Source organism: Zootoca vivipara, chromosome 6 (assembly GCF_963506605.1).
Source record: "Zootoca vivipara chromosome 6, rZooViv1.1, whole genome shotgun sequence".
NCBI classification, from domain to species: Eukaryota; Metazoa; Chordata; class Lepidosauria; order Squamata; family Lacertidae; genus Zootoca; species Zootoca vivipara.
The window spans coordinates 44,107,286-44,130,032 of record NC_083281.1 but is presented as its reverse complement, the minus strand read 5'-3'; the positions used below and the strand labels follow the sequence as shown (position 1 = coordinate 44,130,032).

Below are 22,747 nucleotides of genomic sequence, written 5' to 3'. Positions count from 1 at the left end.
TGCAGGGGTGATGGGCGGGGGGGGGGGGGAAGAAGCTTTGCTTATTCCCCCTGAAGGTCCTTGCTGCCATGGCTGATCTTAGCTGCTGCCTTTAATGAGGGACCCACTTTCTCACTGGGTTGCCTGTCGTTCCCCACCCACCGCCCCACTCCTAGTATCAGAAATGTTTCTCTTGTCTAAAAATTGCAAATAAATCTATTTAACTAGATGAGCAGAGTGTGTGTGTGTGTGTGTGTGTGTGTGTGTGTGTGTGTGTGTGTGTGTGTTTAAAGTCCATGTCTCTGCCCTGGGCACGCACCGTGTCTGCTCCACAGTGGCAGAAAAAACACCGAAGGGTACTTTGCAATCACTGCAACAGGTAACCGCCAAGAACAGCGGCTGTTGCCGCAAGGGGGTCTGGCCCTGGGCGCCTCCTTGCTTTTCCAAGGTCGCCTGCCGTCCTGGGCCTTCTCAGGCGGCCACTCTACGTACTGAGGGACGGGGGTGCGGCCTGCACATTCCAGGGGGAGCTGGCAGCAACATTTTGTGGAAGTGGCAGCCTGGCAAGCTGCGCTGCCTTGCTCAACTGGCAGCAGACGGAGCGGGTGAGTGTCTAGCTTCGGCGAGTCCGTCGAGCAAGGAAAGGGTTTGCAGACCGGGCAGTAGCTGCTCCGTGGTGGGAAGGCTGGTGGCAGGAGCCCGGAGCCGCCCTTCCAGCGCCTCGTCGGGGCCTGGGAGCGCCGATACGTCGGCGGCCTCCTCCTCTCGCCTTCCTGCTCCCGCCCGGGAGGCCGGAGCCGCCAAGGCAGCCGCGGCCAGGCCGGAGGCGGGACCCGTCTTCTCCCCCCGCCCCGCCGTGCTCAAGGAAAGAGGCCTGCAGGATCCAGCGCCGCCGCTTCCTCCTCGGTTCGGTTCCTGACGCTCCCCGGTTGCGGCAGGGGCTCCCGGGTCCTGGCGACCCTCTCCCTCCTGCAGCAGCAGCGGGGAGTGCCGCCTGCTCCGTCGTCCGCGCAGGATGGATCAGTCGGTGCCCATCCAGGAAGCGCTCTCGGCGGGGGAGATTTGCCTGGTCGTATCCTTTGGGGGCCGCCCAGGGAAGGACCCATCGGGAGGGCGAGCAGGGCGAGGCGGGGGTCGCTCGCCACTCCGGCACTTTCTGGCCCCTTCCTTGACCTCCGACTGCAGGCGGTGCAGGGGCTCGTGGATGGTGGGGAGAGCCGGCTGCTGGGCCTGGTGGAGAGCCACGGCAAAGCAATGTAAGTCCGCCGCTCCCGGCAGATGGGACAGGTGAGACAGGTGAGGGCAGGAGCCGGGCGTGGAATGGAGGAGGCGGGTCTCTTTCTTCCTCCCCGCCCTCCGTGCGGCTCCGGCTGCTGCTCCTCCTTTCCCGGCTCCTCCGGCCCCGGAGAGGAGCAGGTTCCCGGGAGCGAGCGGAAGGGGGCGCTGGGGATCCTAGGAGGGGGCCGGGGGAGGTGGGCTGCGGTGGGAGGAGAGAGCTTGGGACAGCAGCATCTCCGGAGTGCTGAGACGTGGTGGTCGAGGTGCTTGGGCCACGATCTTGGTCTCTGATGGGGAGGGCGCGGTCTCTCCCGGCTCTGTCTCCGCAGGATCTGCCTGTACAGCCACCGGCGCATGGCCATCACCGCCGAGGACGTGCGCCTGGAGAGGGTCCTGCTCCTGCAGGAAGGCTTTGCTGTGGAAGAAGGTGAGGGCCTTCCTGCCTTATTGACTTCGTTGCCACATTCCCCTGCAGCAGAGAAAGCTCCGCTGCCTCCTTCCCCCTCCTCCCCCGCGACTCGGGGCACTTTAAATGATTCCCGTTGACCCACTTGAATAGGAGGGAGGAATCCAGGACGAATGATCCCCAAAAAGTCAGGTACTGGATGCACTCTTTGGGGAACGTTGTCACCCGTGTTTCTGTCCCTTGGCCACCCCCACCCCCAGATAATGAATAATCATTGACCGGGCCTTTCGGGGGAGGAGCTTAGGGGAACCCATTTGGTGGCATTTCCACCAGCCCCTGGCCAGGCAGCTTTTAAATGATCTTTTGTATGTTTTTAGCTTTCTATATTTTATCTGTGTTGCTTTAATTTGTGTAAACCGCCTTGAGTCCTGGGCTAGGAAGATTGCAGGATACAAATAAATAACTAAAATAATAAAAATAATAATTTTTCCTTTGACAGTCGCCTGGGAGAATGACCTGCACATTGTAGGTAAGCATTTGCTGTGGTTCTTGTAAACAATGATTCCCCAGAAGTGTGATTGGTGCCTGCCCCTCACTTCTGGGATTGCTTCACTCACTCCCTGGCAAGCAGAGCTGTGAGCAGCACCAACGGCGCCATGGATTGTTCTCCACACTACACAAATAACCAAATTGTTGTACCTGGGAAATGCTACAGCATTCACTGACTGGGCAACACACATGCCCAGGCCAGACAGTTCCCACTGAGATGAGCTCCTCTGCTTGCTTCGTTCTGCTTCCACTAAGTCTTTGTTTCTTATTTACTTTGTCTCTCCCTTCCTGCCTCCTGCCTTCCTCCCAGAGTAGCTCCTGCAGTCCACAGAGCAAATCCTGGGTGCCCAGCCCCACCCTCTCTGAATTCTGAAACTTCACCAACCACACACTTCAAAGCCAATCTCTGTAACCCGTGTGGGCTGGAATATTGCTTTTTGAAAGATTAAAACTTGCCTTGCTGTTGTGTACCAGGCACACATGTGGAGCTTTGCCTGCAGGTGCTGCCACTGATCCCCACCGCTGCATCCATATGTATATTGTTCATTTTATAAGTGTGCATGGTGTCCTTCAATACAGATATTCCATGGTCGCTTATGGGGAACAAGAATGATGCAGCCATTTGCTTCTGGGCAGCTTTAGCTGTGCCCAGTTTTGTGGATGCTGCTGTGTGGTGGGGCAGCAATAGGAGCTTATTCTCCAGAAATGCTTCTCCCAAGGTCAGCCCACAAAGTTGCTCATGCCGCTCTCCTCTCTCCTTCTCCTATAGGCTCTGATGTCACTGTCCAGATCATCTCAAGTGACGCCAACTTGCTAGTGCAGCTGCCTTTTGGCTCCCAGACACAGACTTTCCTGACAGAGGTCAGGAAGCGCTGCAGCCTAGCAGGTACGAGACTCTGTTGCTGATGGGAGGGCCTTGAAGTTTGGGCTACATTTAATTTGGCAAAAGACTGGAGTGGGGGTCAGTGTTGAAGTCCTGCGGCTTGTATGGGAGCTTACCACAGTGACCAATTCTTTAAAAGGCTTCAAACCACCAGATACTTGATTGTCACTGATACGTTCCAGTGCAGCATTTCATGATAAGAAATATTGTCTGGGCTTCCAAGCCTTGGGCTTCCCTTGGTCACAGAGCTTGGCAAGGTTAGAGGAGCCTATGTTGTGCAAGTAGTCTAACAACCAGGCCCGGCTCTAGGTGTAGTCCCGGTGGTGCGGGGCCGGCAGGGGGGGGCGCTCGCGGAAAAGCCGTGCGGAAGCCGCACTGTGAGGGTGGGGGCGCCGGAGCGATCTCCGCGCCTCAGCGCCAGGGTGCCCGACCTGCTTGAGACGGCCCTGCTAACAACCCACTGAGGAACAGCCGGAAGTATCTTGGTCCCTGATGCTGGCAAGGACGTAGTTTGTATCCTCCTTGCTACAACAGCTCCACTGTTGTTGCAAGGCTGCCTGGTTGTTTGCAGTTCAAAATATTGGTTGTGACCATAAAACCCTATATGGCTTGGGTCCAGGCTATCTGGAGGACTGGATCTCACCAAATTAACATACCTGGGCTTTGAGATCTCCTAGGAAGGCCTTTCTCTCGGTCTCACGACTTTCACAGGCATGTTTGGTGAGGACATGAGAGAGGGCCTTCTTAGTGATTGCTCCCAGATGGTGGAGGCTAGCTTTCATTTAGCCAGCAGTCAAAAACCTTTTTTGCTTTGACAGGCCTTTGGCCACTAACTGGCTGTTGTGGTAGGGTTTCTGAGGGATGGTGGTGTGTGTGTGGTTTTAAATGGTTTTAAGTGGTTTCAGTCCTGTTTGTAATAGGGTTAGTTTTTAATGTCTGTATTGATTGTTTGTGCTTAGTTATACCGTATTTGTTTTAATTTATGCTGTGAGCTGCCTTGGGTCCTGCACTGGGAGTATAAACCAGAATATTAAATAAACAATTAAATCCTCTGCCTGTGAGAGGATGACGTGGAGAGAGCAAGTGAGCAAGATGCATTTGTCATGGCGGACAGATCCGGTGCTTGTTTGCTAGTGCAATGGGGTCTCCACCAGACTCGAAAAGTCATTCTCCCGCGTCACTCTAGGGCAGGAGGCAACAACAACAACAACAACAACAACAACAACAACAATTTATTATTTATACCCCGCCCATCTGGCCGGGTTTCCCCAGCCACTCTGGGCGGCTTCCAACAAAACACTAAAATACAGAAATCCATCAAATATTAAAAGCTTCCCTAAACAGGGCTGCCTTGAGATGCCTTCAGACAGCAACAGACAAGACAACAAGAAGGAAGAATCCAAACTCTGCCTATGTGCTGTTGTAGTTGAGTGGAAAGACTAACCAGAAAGAGAGCCTCCGAAATATATCCCAGTGCAGCACAGTGGGTCTTTCTACCCCTCTCCTTCCATTAATGGGGTCCTCCTCCTACCTAATTTATTAATTTCATAAAATTTACACACTGCTTGATTGCAAACAACCTTAAAGCAGAAGATTTACAAAAAACAAGCAAACCAGGATAATATTATAAATAGGAAGCATTAACAACTATAATTTAAGACTTAATAGAAATAAAAATAACTATTAACAAAAACAGATTCAAACTCACATTAGCTTCATAAATATCTAGGTAGGCTAGTCTAAACAGAAATGTTTTTAGCAAGTGCTGAACATAGTAGGGTGAAGGCGCCTGCCTGATATCAATAGGCAGGGAGTTCCAGAGTGTAGATGCTGCCACACTAAAATATTGAATTCTTACAAATGTGGAATGGGTATTATTATGAGGCATCTGTAATAGTGCCAGTTCTGCAGATTGGAGCGGTTGAGTGGGTGAACAGGAGGTGAGGCAATCTCATAGGTAAACTGGTCCCAATGTGTTAAGGGCCTTATATCCTAAAAATAACCCATTGAACTTAACCTTGAACTTATGCCTTAAGTGACTGCCCCCTTTTCTGCCCAGAAGTCCAAGGGGCTGCCACTTTTCTCTCCCTCGTCCATAAATCTCTCCCCCTCCCCACTTTCCCAAAAACCTTAGCCTGTCACTCCCAACTGCGGTGACGCTCAAGCGCACTTGATCGGACTTGCCATTAGCTAGCATCTCTCTTTCAGCCTTTCCTCTCTCCCATCGCCCCTTAATGTTCCGCCAGCGGGATGGAGTAGAGCTGCTGGGACGACCAGTATTATGTGTGGCGGGTCGTCAGCGCACACGGAGCTTCCCAAAGCATGAGGGGGCCGGTGGTCCGCTTGCAATGCGAGAAAATGCTCATTGTGATGATACATGACCATCAACGCAAGGCATTTTTAGCCGCGGCAGCGCGAGGCGAGGGAGTCCGCATCTTGCCATCCCTCCTGTGGGGGCGCTGCTGAGCTCTGCTGGGCTAATCTGGATCCGCCCCACCCTCGGGCGGGGGCGTTTCTGGAGGCGAACCCCACTGTGATTGGCTGAGCCGAGCGAAGGGTGTGGCCTGGTGGGCAGCCGCTCCTGGGATTCAGACCGGGAGATGTGCGCTTCTTGGCGGCGGCGCGCAGGTAGGAAGAGGCGCGCGCTGAGGACTAGGCGCTTGATCCCGACTCGGGAGGAAGAGATGGCCCGCCGTTGCCTGTGGTGTCCGGCCAGCCGGCCGGCTAGCCTATTGGCGGGAAGCTCCCTGGAGCGGGGGGTTCCCCAGGCTGTGCCCTACTTCGCAGGGCCGTTGTGAGGGAAGCAGGGCCGCCGCCACTTGCGTAGCCTGGAGAGGCGGCAGCAGGTCCCGCCCATACTAGAGCCCGGTTAAGGGAAGGAAGATGCTGGGCCCCTTCCCCGACGCGCGCTGCAGCCCTAGGCCAGCCCTGCAGGTGCTGGCTGGGCGGAGGCTGCCCCGGGGCGCGCCCTCTTCCTGCTGCTCCGGGCTACCCGCCTTTTCCTCGGCTGGCGTTTCTTCCGCGCAGGCAACTACTCAGGAGGATTTCGCCCTTGTACTTTGGCTGCATTTTCCACACCCCCAAAGCGGCTTTTGCCCGGCCTGGAGCCTGGAGGGATGGGGAGAGCCGGGCTCCTCTGCAGGGAGGGGTCGGGAGAGATCCGGCCCTCAGCAGGCCTGCCCGCCTCGGGTCCCTGGTTGCTCCTGTAGCAGCAGCACCTGCTGGTTCCTGGCTGGGAGCCCATTCCGCCTGTGGGGAAAATGCTCTCTGGGCGTGGTGGGCTTCAGGGCTAAGGGGTGCCCCCTCCAACACTTTCTTTCTCTGCCCGAGCAGCCCCCACCTGCTGCCTGGCGATGCTCCATGTGGAGGCAGGAAGCGCCTTCTAGAGCTCTTTGCAATGTTGCAATTTCAAGGCTCTTTCCTCCAGTCACAGGCACGACTGGCTTCAGGCTTTCCTGGTGGGTGGGGGTGGTGCAATCCCCCACCCCACCCGATGCTACTGCCTGGCCTGGGCTTGTCTGCAAGGGCAGCAGCGGTTGGGCTGTTTCTGGCCTCAGAGTTCAGCTGGTTTCTCTCCCTCCACCCCAGTGCCTCTTCCTTTCCTCATCCTGCGGAAAGTGGATTACCAACAGGAGCGGATGTTGCTGTTTCAGCCAAAAGAATATAGAGATGTCGAAAGTGGAGCTTACTCACAAACACTTGACATGTAGTCCACCAAAAGAAAATTCTTTACAGACAGTATACCTCATTTTGGACACTGGGATGTTGGGCTTTAGGAGGGAGCTAAACCTGCTGTTTAGAAATGTTCAAGGTTCCTAAAGCATTAATCAGAACTCAGTTTCAGATATTCAAACTTCTTGAAGTTTGAAGGTTTGCTAAATTGTGGCTGTGGTTGCACATCTTTTTCAGTCCCCTGGAAGACTGTTATGGGTGGGGCTGGGACTCCCCCCCCCATCCCATATGTGGATCCATTGGTTCTTTGAGCTTTGAAATGTGACTTAAAAACAAAACAAAAATACAGCACCATCAAAAGCTCAGTATCTAGGAATGTAAGAGATTGTGAGTGATTGGTGTGTCCGTGTGCTATTTGTGGACTCAACCTCACACCCCCACTCCATGCTGCTGAATCACTTTAGATGTTTCTGGCTTTGCTCAGGCAGGCTTATCTGGTGCAGAGAGGGTTGCAAAATGGGCAGCTTTGCCTGCACCCCGTGATTTTAATACTCTACTTCTGGCCTGGAAGAAACATAATGTGAAAAACTGCTTATAACACCATTGGCATTTAGATAATCTGCTAATAACACGGTTGGCATCTGTATGTCTTGGGAGCTTATGGAGGAGTGTGCTTTTGCAGGTGAAGTCAAAGACCACTTGTAATTAAGTAGTCTAAAAAACCAGTAACGTGAAGCACAGATGACCTTGCCATTTCTCTGGGGCACGGGATTGTCCTGCTGCCTGCTTTTCAGACAAGTAAGGGGTGGCAGAGAAAGGGTGGCTTTTGTGTAGGACCATTACATTAATCCCTTGGAGAAGGCAGGAGCGGGAATTTGGTTCTGGGAGGCTGCCATTGGCTATGCTGGATGCTCTTCCCTAGCCCAAAGGGCTCGCTGCTTCTGCTCTCATTGTGGCCCGTGGCTCTGATCTGTGCTAAAAGGCAGCTTGCTTGCTTTACTCCCAAGTTCTCCATCTTGCTATGTTCATCTTTTTCCTCTTGGCCATCCCTGAGACCAACTGTGAGGAGCGCAGCATTCTGGCAGCCTGCCCCCACCCCCACCCCAAGGAATGGTGTAGCCGAGATAAGGAGAAACCTCCTCCTTCTCTGAGAGTCAGCCTTGGGCAAGCTGAGATTTCCCAGGCACTGGTCAGAGACAGACAGCTTTCATGGGCTTCCTTTTGCTTCCAGGAGTTGCTGGGAATGAGGACCCAAAGCAGAAAGGGAAAGGGAAAGGGAAACAGCCACCAGCTATGAACCAGATGGGCAGCACAAGTGGTGCCAGTCCTGCTGCTGCTGTCCCCAGGTAAGTTTTGTTTTTTGTTTTTGCTTTTTGTTGCTGCTGCTTATTCTACATGCAGTAAAAAAATCTTACAAAAATTACACAAATACAGACTTTATAAAAGATGGTTAGGCAGTGTAGACAAATCTGCAGTCCCTGAAGAAGAAGAAAATCAGGCAACCTCAGAAGCAGTTCAACCAAAGTTCAGTCCTTTGTCAGGAAGAATCAAAATGAGAGTTTTCTAGGGCCTCCACAAAAAACACATCGTTGACTTCACTGTTCGGTGTCCCCAAGTAAGTTGAACATGACAGCCACAGCCAGCCTTGGAAACATGTAATGTAATGGGGTCAGAGTGCCTCTGTGCCTTTTGCTTCTGGGGTTGAGGGGCTTGGATTGCAGTTTCGAGAGTGTCTTTTTCTCAGGTGGCCTTCCATAAGTTAACAGGAGCTTTATAGCAGTGGTTCCCAAACCTTTTCGGAACAGTGGCCCTTGGTTCTATAAAAGGCATTATTCAGAATTGTGGTTTGCATGTCCCACTAAGTAAGATAATATCATAATAATAACACGCAGTAACAATTGCATATTTATCCATAATCCAATTAGAACTAATTGGTTTAATTCAACAAAATGAATGAACTTGATCTAGTGTTGCCAACTTTTCTAAGTCTGATATTCATTTGCACCTGCAGCACTCCCCTCCCCCGCCTCTTAGCACCCCTATGCAAGGAATCCCACAGCCCCTCAGAGGGCACCACTTTGGGAACCGCTGTTTTAAAGAGTAACCTGCCTGACATGTACTATAGCAATTTAGAAGCAAAGGATAACCCCTACCGTGTGCTTGTACAAGGCTCCCAAATTGGATTGGGCCCACAGCTGGGCCAGTCCAAAGTGCCAGGTAAGACCCTGTATCAAATGGGGGAACAGTCCTCACCTGTCCTCTTGCAGACCTGTAAGGGGGGCAGTGGTCCTGTCTTGAAGATGCAACACTTGTAAATGTAGAACAAAGTGGACTTTTCCTCCTGGCATTGACTCAAGGCAGTGAGGGGGAGGCATGTGGGCTAGTGTTGCAGCCCCACTCTGGCCCTCCTTGTGCCAGCGTGGGGCTCCTGGCTTCTCTTTGCTTTCTGTTGATAGCAACAACACCTGAAATAAACCAACCCCTGTCCCCCTCCCCAATCTCCCTCCCTCCCTCTACCCTTTCCTCTCATTTCCAGGCCCAACAAGCCCAAGAATGACATCACCAGTGAGATGGTCCGGTCCTCCAATGTGCTGGTGTCAGAGGAGATGCGGGGCTTGTCCATGCAGACCTTTGGGCTGAGAGACACCATCATCAAGTCTCAGCTCCTGCAGAAGGAGGATGAATACACATACCTCCAGGGCTTCAGGTACGGGTGATTCTGAGAGAGCAGTGCCGAGGGTGTGTGGCAAAGGGAGCTTCACGCTTCCCCCAGTGGGATTCCTTGAATGACGCTGAGCCTTTTCCACCACAAATGCACAAGCCCCTTGGCTATTTGCCTACTAATTTTATTTATTTATTGCATTCATACTCCACCTTTTTCTCCGGTGAGCTCAAGGTGGCATAGGTGCGTGTTTCTCCCCTTCTTCATTCAATCCCCACAACAACCTTGTGAGGTAGGGTTTGCTGAGAAGCAGTGACTGGCCCCCAAGGTCTCAGTTTCATGGCTGAGAGGGGATTCAAACATTGGTTTCCCAGGTCCTAGATGAACACTTTAATCATTGCACTACGCTGGCTCTCACTTAGGTGCCAGGGCAGCTGGGCCTGGGTGTAGCAATGGCAGTGGGTTTCCTCCTCCTCCTGTGCTGGTGGGGCAGAGGTTGTTGCCAAGATCCAGAGCAAGATTTTGTGTGTTTTCTGGCAGGTTTTTCGTGGGCACATACAACGTGAATGGCCAGTCGCCCAAGGAGACTCTCCAGCCCTGGCTGAGCCATGATGCTGAGCCCCCAGACATTTACTGCGTGGGGTACGTGTGGGGTGCTTCTTATCCATTTATTGTTATGTTTTCCGTCCACCTTTTATCTTCTCCAAGGAGCAAAAGTAACATGCATGGGTCATCTCCTCCGCATTCTGTCTGTACATCAGCCATGTGACCTGAGGTAGGCGAGCCTGAGAGGCAGGGACTCACTCTCAGGTCACCTGGTGAGCTGGGTGGGAGGGATTTGCACCTGCCAGCTCCTCCTGCCCTAGTCCTCCTCCTCCTCCTCCTTTTGATGAGCATTGCCCACTTGGATACACAGTGTGAGCAGCTCTCTTGAACACTTGGATGCCGTCTGGTTTAATGACCCTTCATCTTTCTACTTCACTAGGTAGAGGAGGTCTCTTGCTCCTGCAGTGCCTTGCGGCCACAGGAGACAGTGTTGGCCACCAACCCAGACTGCTTTAAAAGAGGATTGGACAAATTCATGGAGAGGGTTACCGATGGCTATTAGCTTACAATGGCTAGGCTTTGCCTTCCCCACAGACACAGCAGTCTTCTGAATACCATTTGCTGGAAACCACAGGAGGAGAGAGTGCTGTTCTTGCGCTCAATTCCTGCTTGAGGACTTTCCATGAGGGCATCTGGTTGGCCACTGTGAAAAGAGGATGCGGGACTGTATGGGCCATTGACCCGATCCAGCAGGTTCTTCTTGGGGTCTTCTCCATGGAGGGAGGGTATGCCCCTAGCTCATGGTTTGCTCTCTTGAATGCAGCTTCCAGGAGCTTGACCTGAGCAAAGAGGCCTTTTTCTTCAACGACACGCCAAAAGAAGAGGAATGGTTCAAAGCTGTGACCGAGAGCCTTCACCCGGAAGCCAAGTATGCCAAGGTGAGCTGGCTTCAGCTGCCGAGGCGGCCCAGTGGCCTCCTCTTTCTGCCTGAGGCTCTTCTGCCCCTTCATGCAGCCCTCTGTGTGTGTATTTGGGGGTGGGATGTTCAGCAGAAGAGGTTAATGGCAGGGGTTGGGGACAAGGGGACTCCGCTTCCCTGTGAAGGACTTTAAAAGAGGCTCATGCCTTCTCCAAGTCCACAGGATTCCTGCATTGCAGGGGTGTGAACTAACCGGCCCCACAAGGTCATTTCCCTACAGACCTATTATTCTATAGCCTTTGTCTCTTTGTTTCCCTGGTTAACATGCAGATAAAGCTTATCCGGCTTGTTGGGATCTTGATGCTATTCTACATCAGGACTGAGCTCGCTGTGCATGTTTCTGAGGTGGAGGCTGAGACTGTTGGCACGGGCATCATGGGGAGGATGGTGAGTATTCATCACCCTCAATCTGGGGGTGGGCAGGGGAGAGTCTGCTGTTGCCATTCTGGGGCCACCCAGACCTCTCTCTGTGAGAGCCTTGCAAGGTGGTGCCCCCTCATCCTTTCTAGGGTGTGACGAGGCTGCTGTGGGCTGCCTGTTGATATTCAGGTTTAACTGCTGTCACCAGCATCGCATCTACTCTTGCAGGAGGTGGACATGAGGGGGCCTCTGCGCTTTGTTTGGCCTGGGTACCAAGCTCCCCTGCAGAACGTGGGCTGCATCTGGACCCTCAAAAGGTTTTGAGGGGGTCCCAACTCAACCCCACCTCCACAATTTGCCAAACTTTTTTTTCTAAAAAAGCATTTTTTAAAAAGTTGTTACTATTATTGCATTTATATACCATTTTTTCTGCAAAGAGTTCAGTGTGGTGTGCACACTTCTCCTTTGCATTTTATCTTCCCAATCACCCTGTGAGATAGGTTAGAGCGGCTGAGAGGCAGTGACTGGCCCAAAGTCATCCAATAGACTTCGTGGCTGAGTGGGGATTCAAACCCTGGTTTCTCCCCGATCCTAGTCCGACACTATAACCACTACACCACTCTGCACTATCTGCTCTTGTGGGTCCTCTGCAACAATTCTGTGATGCCCAAAAGTTTTTGTGAGTCACCGAAATGTCTCCTTTAATTAAAACTTGGTCATGCCCGCTATTGCATAGTTTCGCTTTAGCCCCTTGGCCCCCAAAAGGTTAGCCAGCCTCTGCTTCATAGGCCCTGCCTTTGCACCTTCCTGCTTGCTTCAGAGAGGTCTTGGCTGGTTGTTTTGGGGTCTGTTCTGCCTGCTTCTTCCATAGCAGGCAGGGAATAGAGTCGCCACCTTGTCTCTCTCCCCCGGCTCCTCCTCTGCTGCTTCTGCTGCGAACGAAGGGCAACAAGGGGGGAGTGGCCATCCGATTCCGGTTCCACAACACCACCATCTGCTTTGTGAATGCCCACCTGGCAGCCCACACCGAGGAGTATGAGCGGCGGAACCAAGACTTCCGGGATATCTGTGGACGCATGCAGTTCTGCCCGCCAGAGCCAGGCCTCCCACCCCTCACCATTGGCAAGCACGAGTAAGTGGGGGCAGGGGGAGGGAAGCAAGTGGGAAAGGATCCAGCCTCTGCTGTGAAGTTGTGGAGCAAATATGGAAACTTGGCTTTATGGGTTTGGGAATAATAATAATAATAATAATAATAATAATTTTATTATTTGTATCCCACCCATCTGAACTGTGTTTTTTGTTGTCTTCTTAGGGTATGTCTCCTCAGGGCCTTGTCTCTTCTCTTCTCTTCTCTTCTCCCCCACCCCCACCTCACTCCATTTCCCTAATTTTTAATATTTGTTTGGCTTCACGTAGATTTGAGTCTATTGCCTACCATTTCTTTCTCTTTTCAAAATGAAAAGCAGTTTGGGGAGTGGCTGCTTAACCCCATTCCTTCCTGCGATTTTCCCTTTCAAAGTACAACCCCACCCCATCTTGCAGAGTGCCTTTCTCCCATGAAGGAGGGCGTTTTGGATGGAGAAACAGCTGGAAGGAAAGGAATTCAGCAAGAGCAGCTCTCCCTCCTTGTGCTCGTAGACTTCTATAGTTGCTTTTCATTTGCTTTTGGAAAATGCCTCCCCCAGAGACAGTTGCATGTATCTGCTGTGTAATCTATAGTTTGCTTGTACTGCTTGTTTCATCAGCCAAGACAGTTTGCCAGTGATGGGAGTCCTCTGGACTACAGTTCCCATCATCCCTGGCCTTGGCTGTACTAGTGGGATTTGGAATCCAACTGGAGGGCTACATATTTATTTGGGGAAATCACCACCAGCCTCAAAGCAGCTCTCTTTGCCAGCACTGTAGTCTGCTGCCTGTCTTCCACCTTCTAGCTATGTGAGCTGGCTTCAAGTCTCGGGCTTGTGTGAAGGATCATCTATTTCCCAGACCTTCTGGTGGTCACTGATTTGCTTCCAAGTTAGTAGGAGGTTGTGGGTGGGCAAGGAGCTGGGAACATCTCTTCATATGCTGGGGTGACACTGTGCATCTTGGGGCTATGTGGCTGCGAATAGCAGCTGTGAAGAGCCCCAATGGTTCTGGAGCCGTTTCCTTACGCCAACCTCTCCCTTGCAGTGTGGTCTTGTGGCTGGGAGACTTGAACTACAGACTGGAGGAGCAGGATGTGGAGCGGGTGAAGAAGCTGGTGGAGGCCCACGATTTCGCCACCCTTTATCAGCATGACCAAGTATGTGAGGGAGCTTTCAGTAGGCAGGCAAGATCTGCCTTCCAACAAGGGTCAACCTTCCAAAGAGAGAGTGCAGAGCTCTTGCGACATTCATGGGGACAGGGCAGGTGTTGGGGAATGCTGCTCTGTTGCTGCAGCTGGTTCCAGAAAGTGGCTAGAGTCCTTTTTCTCTCTCCTTTGAATAAATGTTTTCATTAAATTATTGAGAAATCTGTAAGCAAATTTAACAAAACACAACTGGACTGCTATTCCATCAAGACTGAAAACAGTCCCGGTGAGTTCCAAAGGAGCCTTAAGACATGTACCGGTAGCATAACCAATCAACTATTTTGCTCTATCAAGTCAGGCGTTCTAATGGACGTGGTTGGCCTGCATCAAGAGGCAGGATTTGCCGCAAGAAAGCAGGAAGGGAGGTGTGGACAGTCCCGAGGGAGGCTTGGGTTCGAAAGATGCTTTGCTGCTCAGTTTCACCTCTCCGCTCTCTTTCCTTCTCAGCTGAAAAAGCAGATGGAGGCCAAGGTGGTCTTTGAAGGCTTCCTGGAGGGAGAGATTTCCTTCCAGCCAACGTACAAATACAACACTGGGTCTGATGACTGGGACACCAGGTAGGCTTGTCTGGAGCGTCACAGCCATTTTGGGTACTCTGTTCTTTGCATGTCACCATCTCTACCAGGGAAATGGTGATGGTCCAGAACAGTCAGAGGCTTCCTTGTGCAGATGTTTCTCTGTAGCATCTGCACAAGACCAGACCAAAAAACCACACACATGCAAAGCCATTTCAACCTGGGAACTTCTGCTTTGTTTTGTGTTTTTTAACATCCAGTTAGAAGCTCTTAGAATGCTGCTTTGGAGAAAAACCCTGAAGTACAGTCATACCTCGGTTTGCAACTGCAATTTGTTCCAGGGAGCCGGTCGCTCTCCGAATCGGTTGCTTCCCAATGCATGCTTCTGCACGTGCGTGAAGCGCTGATAGAGCACTTCTACGCATCCGAGCGCCGTGGAACCCAGATGTAAACACTTCCGGGGTCCGCGGTGGTCGGAAACCAAAGCGGTTGCAAATGGAGGCAGTCGCAAACCGAGGTATGACTGTATACAAGCTGGTGATGGCCCCACATTGGAGGGCTTACAAACTGGGGGAAAGCACAAGCAAAATGATCCAATAATAATAATAATAATAATATAATATAATATAATATAATATAATATAATATAATATAATATAATATAATATAATATAATATAATATTTATACCCCACACATCTGCCTGGGTTTCCCCAGCCACTCTGGGCGGCTTCCAACAAAATATTAAAATACAATGGTCTGTTAAACATTAAAAGCTTCCCTAAACAGGGCTGCCTTCAGATGTCTTCTAAAAGTCTGCCTTAATGCCACCAAGGGGGTGTGGCAGCACTTTGAAAGCTGCCACTTTTGGTTAGTAGTTGGACTTTAAAATGGCATGAGAGGCCGTCTTTTACTGGATGCATCCCACGACTTGGGAAAAGTCATCTCTGTTTAGAAAGAGGCCTTGGAGATTTCTAATGCAGAAAGACTGCAGATCTAAAAATAAGCAACTGTATGAACTTTCGGTTACTTTTTATTACATGTTACTGTTATTTTGATGAGATTTTTTTTGGTGGTTGTATTTTTAAACTAAGGTTTGTTTTTTAAAAAAAATAGTTTTTAATGTTGTATTTTAAATTGTTGCAGTCCATACTGAGATCTTGGAGTGAAGGGTGGGTAATAAATTAAACAACAACAACAACAATATTGTCCCTGGACTTAGGAAGCTAACCTCCCCTGATATAGTTTACAGAAGCCTTGTAATTTTATTTGGCAGGTACATATTTCCCTTTTGGGAGGTTTCCAGGGGGGGGGGGGTGCACTATTCTCTTTCCAGGCTCATCCCATGTGGCTCTTAAGTCTGGGGCCAGTCCACTCACTCTCCAGAGCAGCTGAATTAATAGAACAGGAACATCCGTGTGGAGTATGGGGAAGCTAATGGAGCAATGCAGACCACCATTCCTAGGACATCTCTAGAAACATTCCCCTGCAGACTTCAATTGTGAGCTGCCAATGCCTCCTACATCTCAGAAGATGGCAAGGCTTTGTTCTTGGGTTGAAGATAGCTGGTACACCCATAGCAAAATGTTCCTCTACACATTAGATCCCCACATTATAAAACTAGCATATTGAGGAGAAGGCTAAGCTGGAATCAACATGTCTGACATGCTAGTTTTCTTCTGGCAGGGACTCCTTTGGTTTTGGGTATGGAGTGAGTGAAGTCTCCCATCTCTCAGGGTATTGCAGACGCTGTCTGCTGTTTCCACAGTCTTTGTATGCTCTCCTCCCGACAGCAACAGCAGAATGGGCAAGAGCTCCCGCACCAAGTCTGGTGGCCGAAATGACTGTTCTTCTCCTTGCTTTGCCTCCCATGCAGTGAGAAATGCCGCACGCCAGCCTGGTGTGACCGGATCCTGTGGAGAGGGAAGAATATCTCTCAGCTAAGCTACCAGAGCCACATGGCCTTGAGGGGCAGTGACCACAAGCCAGTCAGTGCCACCTTTGACATTGGGGTAGGCATCCATCTCCCTCTAGCCCGGCTGGTGGTGGGCTCCCATCACTCTGGCTCTCTCCTTTTTGCTACCTTCTCCTCTTCCACAGAATCATAGAGTTGGAAGGGTACCCCCAAGGGTCATCTAGTCCAACCCCCTGCAATGCAGGAACCACAGCTACCTTGGCCAGCTCTGAGGCTGGCCAGACACTGTGCTGCCCAAGCAAATGCTGCATTTTCCACCTTCCCCGCTCTGCCCCTGCAAAAAATAAAAAATCTTGGACCTCCTTTCTGTAGGTCATTCCTGGGCACCAGGTGACATCCTTGTCAGCTTTGCTTATACAATCCAGGGGTGAAGGGCTGGAACAATAATGGGGTGGATTGTGGCTGGTGTAAGCCAGAGGAGTGGGATTGCAGGAACCTTGATCACTTGCGGGGCTTGCACTCCTTGGGTTGTGCTTGACAGCCAGCTTTCTCTGCAGCTGGCATGTTGGGTGCTTAGTTAATATGGCAGGTGATGCTGAGGACTCCCGGGAGGGGGAACCTCCTCCCCTCTTTCTCTCCCTTCTCCCCCCAATGACCCTTCTGTTGCTGCATGTTCCATTCAGGTGAAGGTGGTGGACAAGGAGCTCTACCGCAGATCCTTCGAAGACATAGTGCGCTCCTTGGACAAGATGGAGAATGCCAGCATCCCATCGGTCACCCTCTCCAAGAGGGAGGTAGGATATGCTGCTGCTGCTGCTGCCCTGGCCATTGGGGAGCATCAAGAGGCTTGTTTCTGGAGATACAGCCCCACTGGGCCTGCTGGCTCAAGGGCAGGTATGGGGCATGGCAAGCTCGAGGCATTCCACAGAACGAGCCTCCCAGCAGACCTCTTTTCCAAGCTTGCCACTGGGACCTGGATGTTCAGTGGAGTTGGGGTCAAGCTCTTGGTTCATAGAATTGTAGAGTCTGAAGGGACCTCAAGGGTAATTTAGGGTCCAACCTCTGGCATGCAGGAATCACAGCTACAGAATCCATGACAGCTGTCTGTCTGACTTCTGTTGGAAACCCCCCAATGAAGGAGACTGCACTACCTTCCGAGGGACTCTGTTGCACTGCCGAATGGCTCTTAACCTCAGAAAGTTCTTCCTAACCTTTAATAGGAATCCCCTTCCTTGTCACTTGAGTCCATTGGTTCAGGTCCTCCCCTCTGGAGCAGGAGAAAACAAGCTTGCTCCATCTTCCATGGAGACAGCTCTTCAGTTATTTGAAGATGGCTTTCCTACCCCCTCTCAGTCTCTTCTCCAGGCTACATATGTACAACTCCCCTTTCCCTTCCCACCTTCCTCCTCCGTGTTTGTGGTTCTTTCCCCACCCACAGTTCCTCTTCAAGGACGTGAAGTACATGCAGCTCCAGGTGGCGTCCTTCACCATCCACAATGGGCCCGTTCCTTGCCAGTTTGAGTTCATCAACAAGCTGGATGAAGAGGCCTACTGCAAGCCATGGCTGATGGCAAAACCCAACAAGGGCTTTCTGTTACCTGGTGAGCTGGGATGTCTCTGTCTTTTCATGGGGTTTTACCACTCTTCCTGCCTGATCCTCCCTCCGGGTGACAGCCACAGATTGCTCTTGGCCAACCCAACCTGATTCCGCATCCCATGGCTGTGTGCACCTGACCCATCTAAGGCCCTCCAAATATGCTCAGCTTGATTCAGGCTTCGGACAAATCTGGTTCAGAGCCCTAATAGCCACAGTTGCTCACAAATTAAAATATCACTTCATTGATCTGGAGAACAGCCATGTTTGTAGCAAGAACAGCAAAAGTCCAGCAAAAAATTAAAGACAGATTTATTGCGACACGAAGTACCTTTTGCATTTTACCAGCTGTCAGGGCAGAGAGGGCTCTGGGTATCCATGAGCAGACTCTGTTTGCTTGGGCTGTCAATGCCTCATCCAAGGACCCAGACAGTCTTCTGCCTGCAGCTCTTTGGACTCACAAAGCAGCCACCCCTCCTCTTTTCTTGGAGATGTTGACAAGTGAGCAGCTCCAGGCCCCTCAGTTTGCATTTATTTGTTTGCATTTATATCCTGCCTTTTTCTCCAAGGAGCTCTAGAGTGGTGTACATAATAATAATAATAATAATAATAATAATAATAATAATAATAATAATTTATTTATACCCCGCCCATCTGGCTGGGTTTCCCCAGCCACTCTGGGCAGCTTCCAACAAATACTCCAACACAGTAGTCCAAACATTAAAAGCTTCCTTAAACAGGGCTGTCTTCAGATGCCTTCTAGAAGTCTGGTAGTTATTGTTCTCTTTGACATCTGGTGGTAGGGCGTTTCACAGGGCAGGGGCCACTACCAAGAAGACCCTCTGCCTGGTTCCCTGTAACTTGGCTTCTCTCAGTGAGGGAACTGCCAGAAGGCCCTCGGTGCTGGACCTCAGTATCCGGGTAGAATGATGGGGGTGGAGACGCTCCTTCAGGTATACTGGACCAAGGCTGTTTAGGGCAGGCATCCCCAAACTTCGGCCCTCCAGATGTTTTGGACTACAATTCCCATCATCCCTGACCACTGGTTCTGTTAGCTAGGGATCATGGGAGTTGAAGGCCAAAACATCTGGAGGTCCGCAGTTTGGGGATGCCTGGTTTAGGGCTTTAAAGGTCAGCACCAACACTTTGAATTGCGCTTGGAAACGTACAGTGGTACCTCTACTTACAAATAACTCTACTTACGAATGGAGCTCCGTCCGCCATCTTGGATGCGGTTTAGATAGGATTTTTTCTACTTACGAATTTTTAGATAGGGTTGCTTTTTCTCCCAATGCATTCCTATGGGATTCGACTTACAATTTTTTTCTACTTACGAATGTGCGTTCGGAACGCATTAAATTCGTAAGTAGAGGTACCACTGTACTAGGAGCCAATGAAGGTCTTTCAAGACCCCGGTGTTATGTGGTCTCAGCGGCCGCTCCCAGTCACCAGTCTAGCTGCCACATTCTGTATTAGTTGTAGTTTCCGGGTCACCTTCAAAGGTAGCATTGCAGTAGTCCAAGCGAGAGATAACCAGAGCATGCACCACTCTGGCGAGACAGTCTGCGGGCAGATAGGGTCTCAGCCTGCGTACCAGATGGTTTTCTCCCCTTCCTCATTTAATCCCCACAGCAACAACCCTGTGAGGTGGGTTGGGCTGATTGGCCCAAGGTTGCCTGGTGAACTTGGTGGCCAAGTGGAGATTCAAACCTTGGTCTCTCCCAAGTCCTAGTCCAGCGTTCTAACCACTACACCACACTAGCTCTCAATTTATCCTTTGAGGCCTTTGACACTGTGGATCCTGGTGTGTGTTGACAGTAGGGCTGGGCGAGCATTTTGTGGGTTTGCTCCGGAATGTTTCTTTCAGCAGGAGCCTGCTCATCTTCCATCAGGGACCTTCCTTGTAGGGATCCATCTTTCCTCCTCTTTCTCCCCACCCCACAAACTACATGAGGTTGTGAGAAGCTTTGAGGCTTGGTGTTGTCAAACTGTCCATCTTCCTTCTCCCTGAAGATGCCGAGGTGACTGTCGAGTTGGAACTGTTTGTGAACAAGTCAACAGTAACGCGCTTGAACTCTGGAGAGGAACAGCTGGAGGACATCCTGGTGCTGCACCTCGACCGGGGCAAAGATTACTTCTTGTCTGTGTCAGGGAACTACCTGCCCAGCTGCTTCGGGTGCCCCCTGCAGACCCTCTGCCACATGAGGGAGCCCATTCAAGAGATGTCGCCAGAGGCCATCAGGAAGCTAGTGAGTTCTTATGGCCAACCAAGGCTACTGCCCTTCATCCCAAAGACATTTTGGGGGAGTTGGCTTGGGATGAGGACTGCAGGCGGTTGCACTAGGTGACTCTTTGGGGACCTTCCAACTCTGCTTCATGTGTAATGCTGCTTTGCAGAGGATGCTGCCTTAGACTAAACAGTCCTTCCAATGCAGGACTGTTCACACTGACTGGCTATAGCTCTTCAGGCAGGGGGGGGGGAATTCCCTGTCCTACCTGGAGATGCCATAGGGAATTGAGCTTTGGAGTCTTCTGCATGTAGAGCAGGTGCTCTACCACTGAGATTATGGCCTTTCTCCAACCCTGTTGCTCCCTTCCAGGTTCTGCTGCCATTGTGGTCAAGTGACGATGATGCCTCCTGGCCCGAGAAGCCATTGGACATTCCTAAGGAGTTGTGGATGATGGTTGACCACCTGTACCGGAATGCTTGCCAGCAGGTTAGAAAGATGCCCCTGGATGTGAACTTCCTTTTGTGTGCTTGGCCTTGTTATGGGAAGAGGGCAGGATAGGAGCTTAGCTTTGGGAAAGCCCAGCAGGGGCAGGAGTGCTCATTAAATGCTGGGGAACGAATGGTATCTATGGTGCTTGCTAACTAACAAGGGGGCCCTGGAGTTTGGCTGCGATGGGTTCATTGTGCCCTTGGAATGTATGATTGTATTCATGGGTGCAGCTCCACAGGAAGGCACTTCCAGCAGATCTAGCAAAGTGAAACTGATAATTTTTTTTTTGCCTTCCTTGCCTTTCACTGTGGCTGCTCATGTTTGCAGGAGGACCTCTTCCAGCAGCCGGGCCTGAGGACTGAGTTTGAACAGATCCGCGATTGCCTGGACACAGGGATGATGGATACGCTCAGTATCTTTGGAGGAAGTGTGTTTGAAAGAGGGACTGGAATTATCTTTCTCTCTCCCACCCCTTGCAATTCAGTACAATTGCATATTGTGCATGATTTCAATCATATGCCGTTGGAGGCAGGCTGGTTGAAATTCTACAAGTTAAATGCAAGCAAGGCAGAGGGCTTAAATGCTCTTGCCACACTGGGAAAGCCTTCTGGTGTTTCTGGAACATAACTCCTGCATAAGATGCAATGGTACTGCATTACCTTGTGGAGTCTGCTGATCCCCTCTGCAAAGTACATGTTTATTCCCTCCCTCCCTTAGCAGTTCAGCCAACCCGATCCCCATCCCAGCTACCTATGAGCAGGGTTTCTGCGCCAGATGAGGCATTTTTTTACTGCCTCTGTGGTAGTGTGGCCCCCTACGCTGGGGCCTCCTTACAGGCAAGTGGGCTTTCCCAGGGTCTCAGCAGTGTAGCTGGTACTTGCCCCATCTTGGTGACTGCCTGTTCCTTAAACATCACTGGCCAGATGGCAGCAACCACTCGGTGGCGGAAGCTTTGCTGCTCTTCTTGGAGAGTCTCCCCGAGCCGGTCATCTGCTACACACTGTACGACAAGTGCTTGGAGGCTGCTGACAGCCATGTGCTGAGCAATCAGGTGAGGCAGTAGAGGCTGGCTGCCAATATGGGAGACGTGTAATGCAAAGGGGCTGCCTGGTCCCTTGGTGGGGGAAGTGTGTTTGCATGCGTGCGACAGCTTCCTTCTCTGTTGTTCCCAGGTGGTTTCCACGCTGCCCAAGTGTCATAAGAATGTCTTCAGTTATCTGATAGCATTTCTGCGGGAACTACTGCAGCACTCTGTGAAAAACCACTTGGATGTGAATATTCTTGGTGAGAACTGATCCTGGCTTTGTGGTAGGATGAGTGAACTGGGATAAATGGGGTCGTGACCTATTTGATTTAAATGTTTTGGCATGTCACACACCTGACAGGAATGCAGCTCATTTAATTTTGCCCTGGAGCAGCTTGTTTTAAAACATAGGTTGAGCCAAGTGGAGGTGGTGAGCTGGCATCTCAACTCCTGTGCATTTAATCATTTGGGACACCATGCCAAAAAAAATCTGCTGGTGCGGTGGGCCTTGAGGACAGTCAGTCATCCCCTTTGATAACTCCTTACATGGAACTCAGATGCCATTTCTGTATGCAAACACTAATGGATTTTTTTATTATGTTTCCTGTGCAGGTAGCATATTCGGGGGGCTACTGCTCCGTCCCCCTCCTGGTCACACCATGCCAGGCACTGCCGAGAAGCGGAAAGTTCAGCAATTCATCCAGCAGTTCCTCTTGCGGGAAGAGATCACACTGTGAAGGCCAAGGACTTGTAACTATAGGCAGGGCTTCTGTAAAAAAAATAGTTTTGTATATTCAGAAAATTAGATTTTGCAGTAATTGTTTTTTTTTAAAATGTAAAGACGTGTACATACTTTTTAATTCTGGAGCACAGATCAGGTGGGAAGAAGCAGCTGCTACTGTGTTAGCAGCACTATAAAGCACAGTGAGTTTTTATATTAAACTAGCAGTCAGTCTGCACACTGGATCTTGACTGTGGTATGTCATGTTTTGTGACAAAACAATGACTTTATCTGCCATTGCCTTAATGCTTAATCTTTGATAACCTAAATCAGCTACTTTTATAAGCAAAGAATGTAACATAAATATAATTAAACACATTAACTTAACGTCCATGCTACTTGCTCTCATTGTTAATCCAAGGAGATGTCTGGCTTGGCAGCAGCAACACCTGAGGGGCGCCTTTGGGATCTTAACATAAGAGCATAGAGTCTGCTGCATCAGGCAATGGGCCATGATGAGCATAGCCATCATGGCTAGTAGGCTTTGATAGCCCTCTGTTGGATAGAGATCAGGAGTGTGCACAAAGCTGGCTTGAAGCTAAATCTATGGCCA

At 50.8% G+C, this 22,747-nt stretch overlaps 1 protein-coding gene across 6 annotated transcripts; it reads left to right on the top strand.

The window, feature by feature from the left end:
* The first annotated feature begins 307 nt into the window (after nucleotides 1-307).
* Nucleotides 308-22,521, top strand: INPP5B (inositol polyphosphate-5-phosphatase B). Of its 6 annotated transcripts, none has more exons than XM_035119877.2 (22): nucleotides 774-1,051; nucleotides 1,165-1,235; nucleotides 1,587-1,684; nucleotides 2,163-2,192; nucleotides 2,982-3,098; nucleotides 7,999-8,113; nucleotides 9,304-9,474; nucleotides 9,970-10,071; nucleotides 10,799-10,913; nucleotides 11,225-11,341; nucleotides 12,259-12,446; nucleotides 13,487-13,598; nucleotides 14,094-14,203; nucleotides 16,037-16,172; nucleotides 16,759-16,869; nucleotides 17,514-17,676; nucleotides 19,683-19,918; nucleotides 20,270-20,386; nucleotides 20,717-20,801; nucleotides 21,313-21,440; nucleotides 21,562-21,673; nucleotides 22,026-22,521. In XM_035119877.2, exons 1-22 carry the CDS (start codon nucleotides 995-997, stop codon nucleotides 22,148-22,150), a joined length of 2,616 nt encoding a protein of 871 aa, XP_034975768.2. In that variant the 5' UTR covers nucleotides 774-994; the 3' UTR covers nucleotides 22,151-22,521. The 6 variants fall into 6 exon arrangements, with proteins under 6 accessions (XP_034975770.2, XP_034975766.2, XP_034975767.2 ...); XM_035119878.2 differs by having other exon boundaries at nucleotides 776-1,051; nucleotides 1,165-1,266; XM_035119879.2 differs by lacking the exons at nucleotides 774-1,051; nucleotides 1,165-1,235 and adding an exon at nucleotides 308-584.
* Nucleotides 22,522-22,747: the final 226 nt, after the last annotated feature.

Excerpts from the sequence above, each read along its gene's own strand:
- INPP5B (XM_035119875.2), top strand. The coding sequence starts at position 995 with ATGGATCAGTCGGTGCCCATCCAGGAAGCGCTCTCGGCGGGGGAGATT. Across the intron at positions 20,387-20,716 it reads ACCGGAATGCTTGCCAGCAG|GAGGACCTCTTCCAGCAGCC; the intron begins GTTAGAAAGATG and ends TCATGTTTGCAG. Across the intron at positions 20,802-21,312 it reads AGGGATGATGGATACGCTCA|ATGGCAGCAACCACTCGGTG; the intron begins GTATCTTTGGAG and ends ATCACTGGCCAG.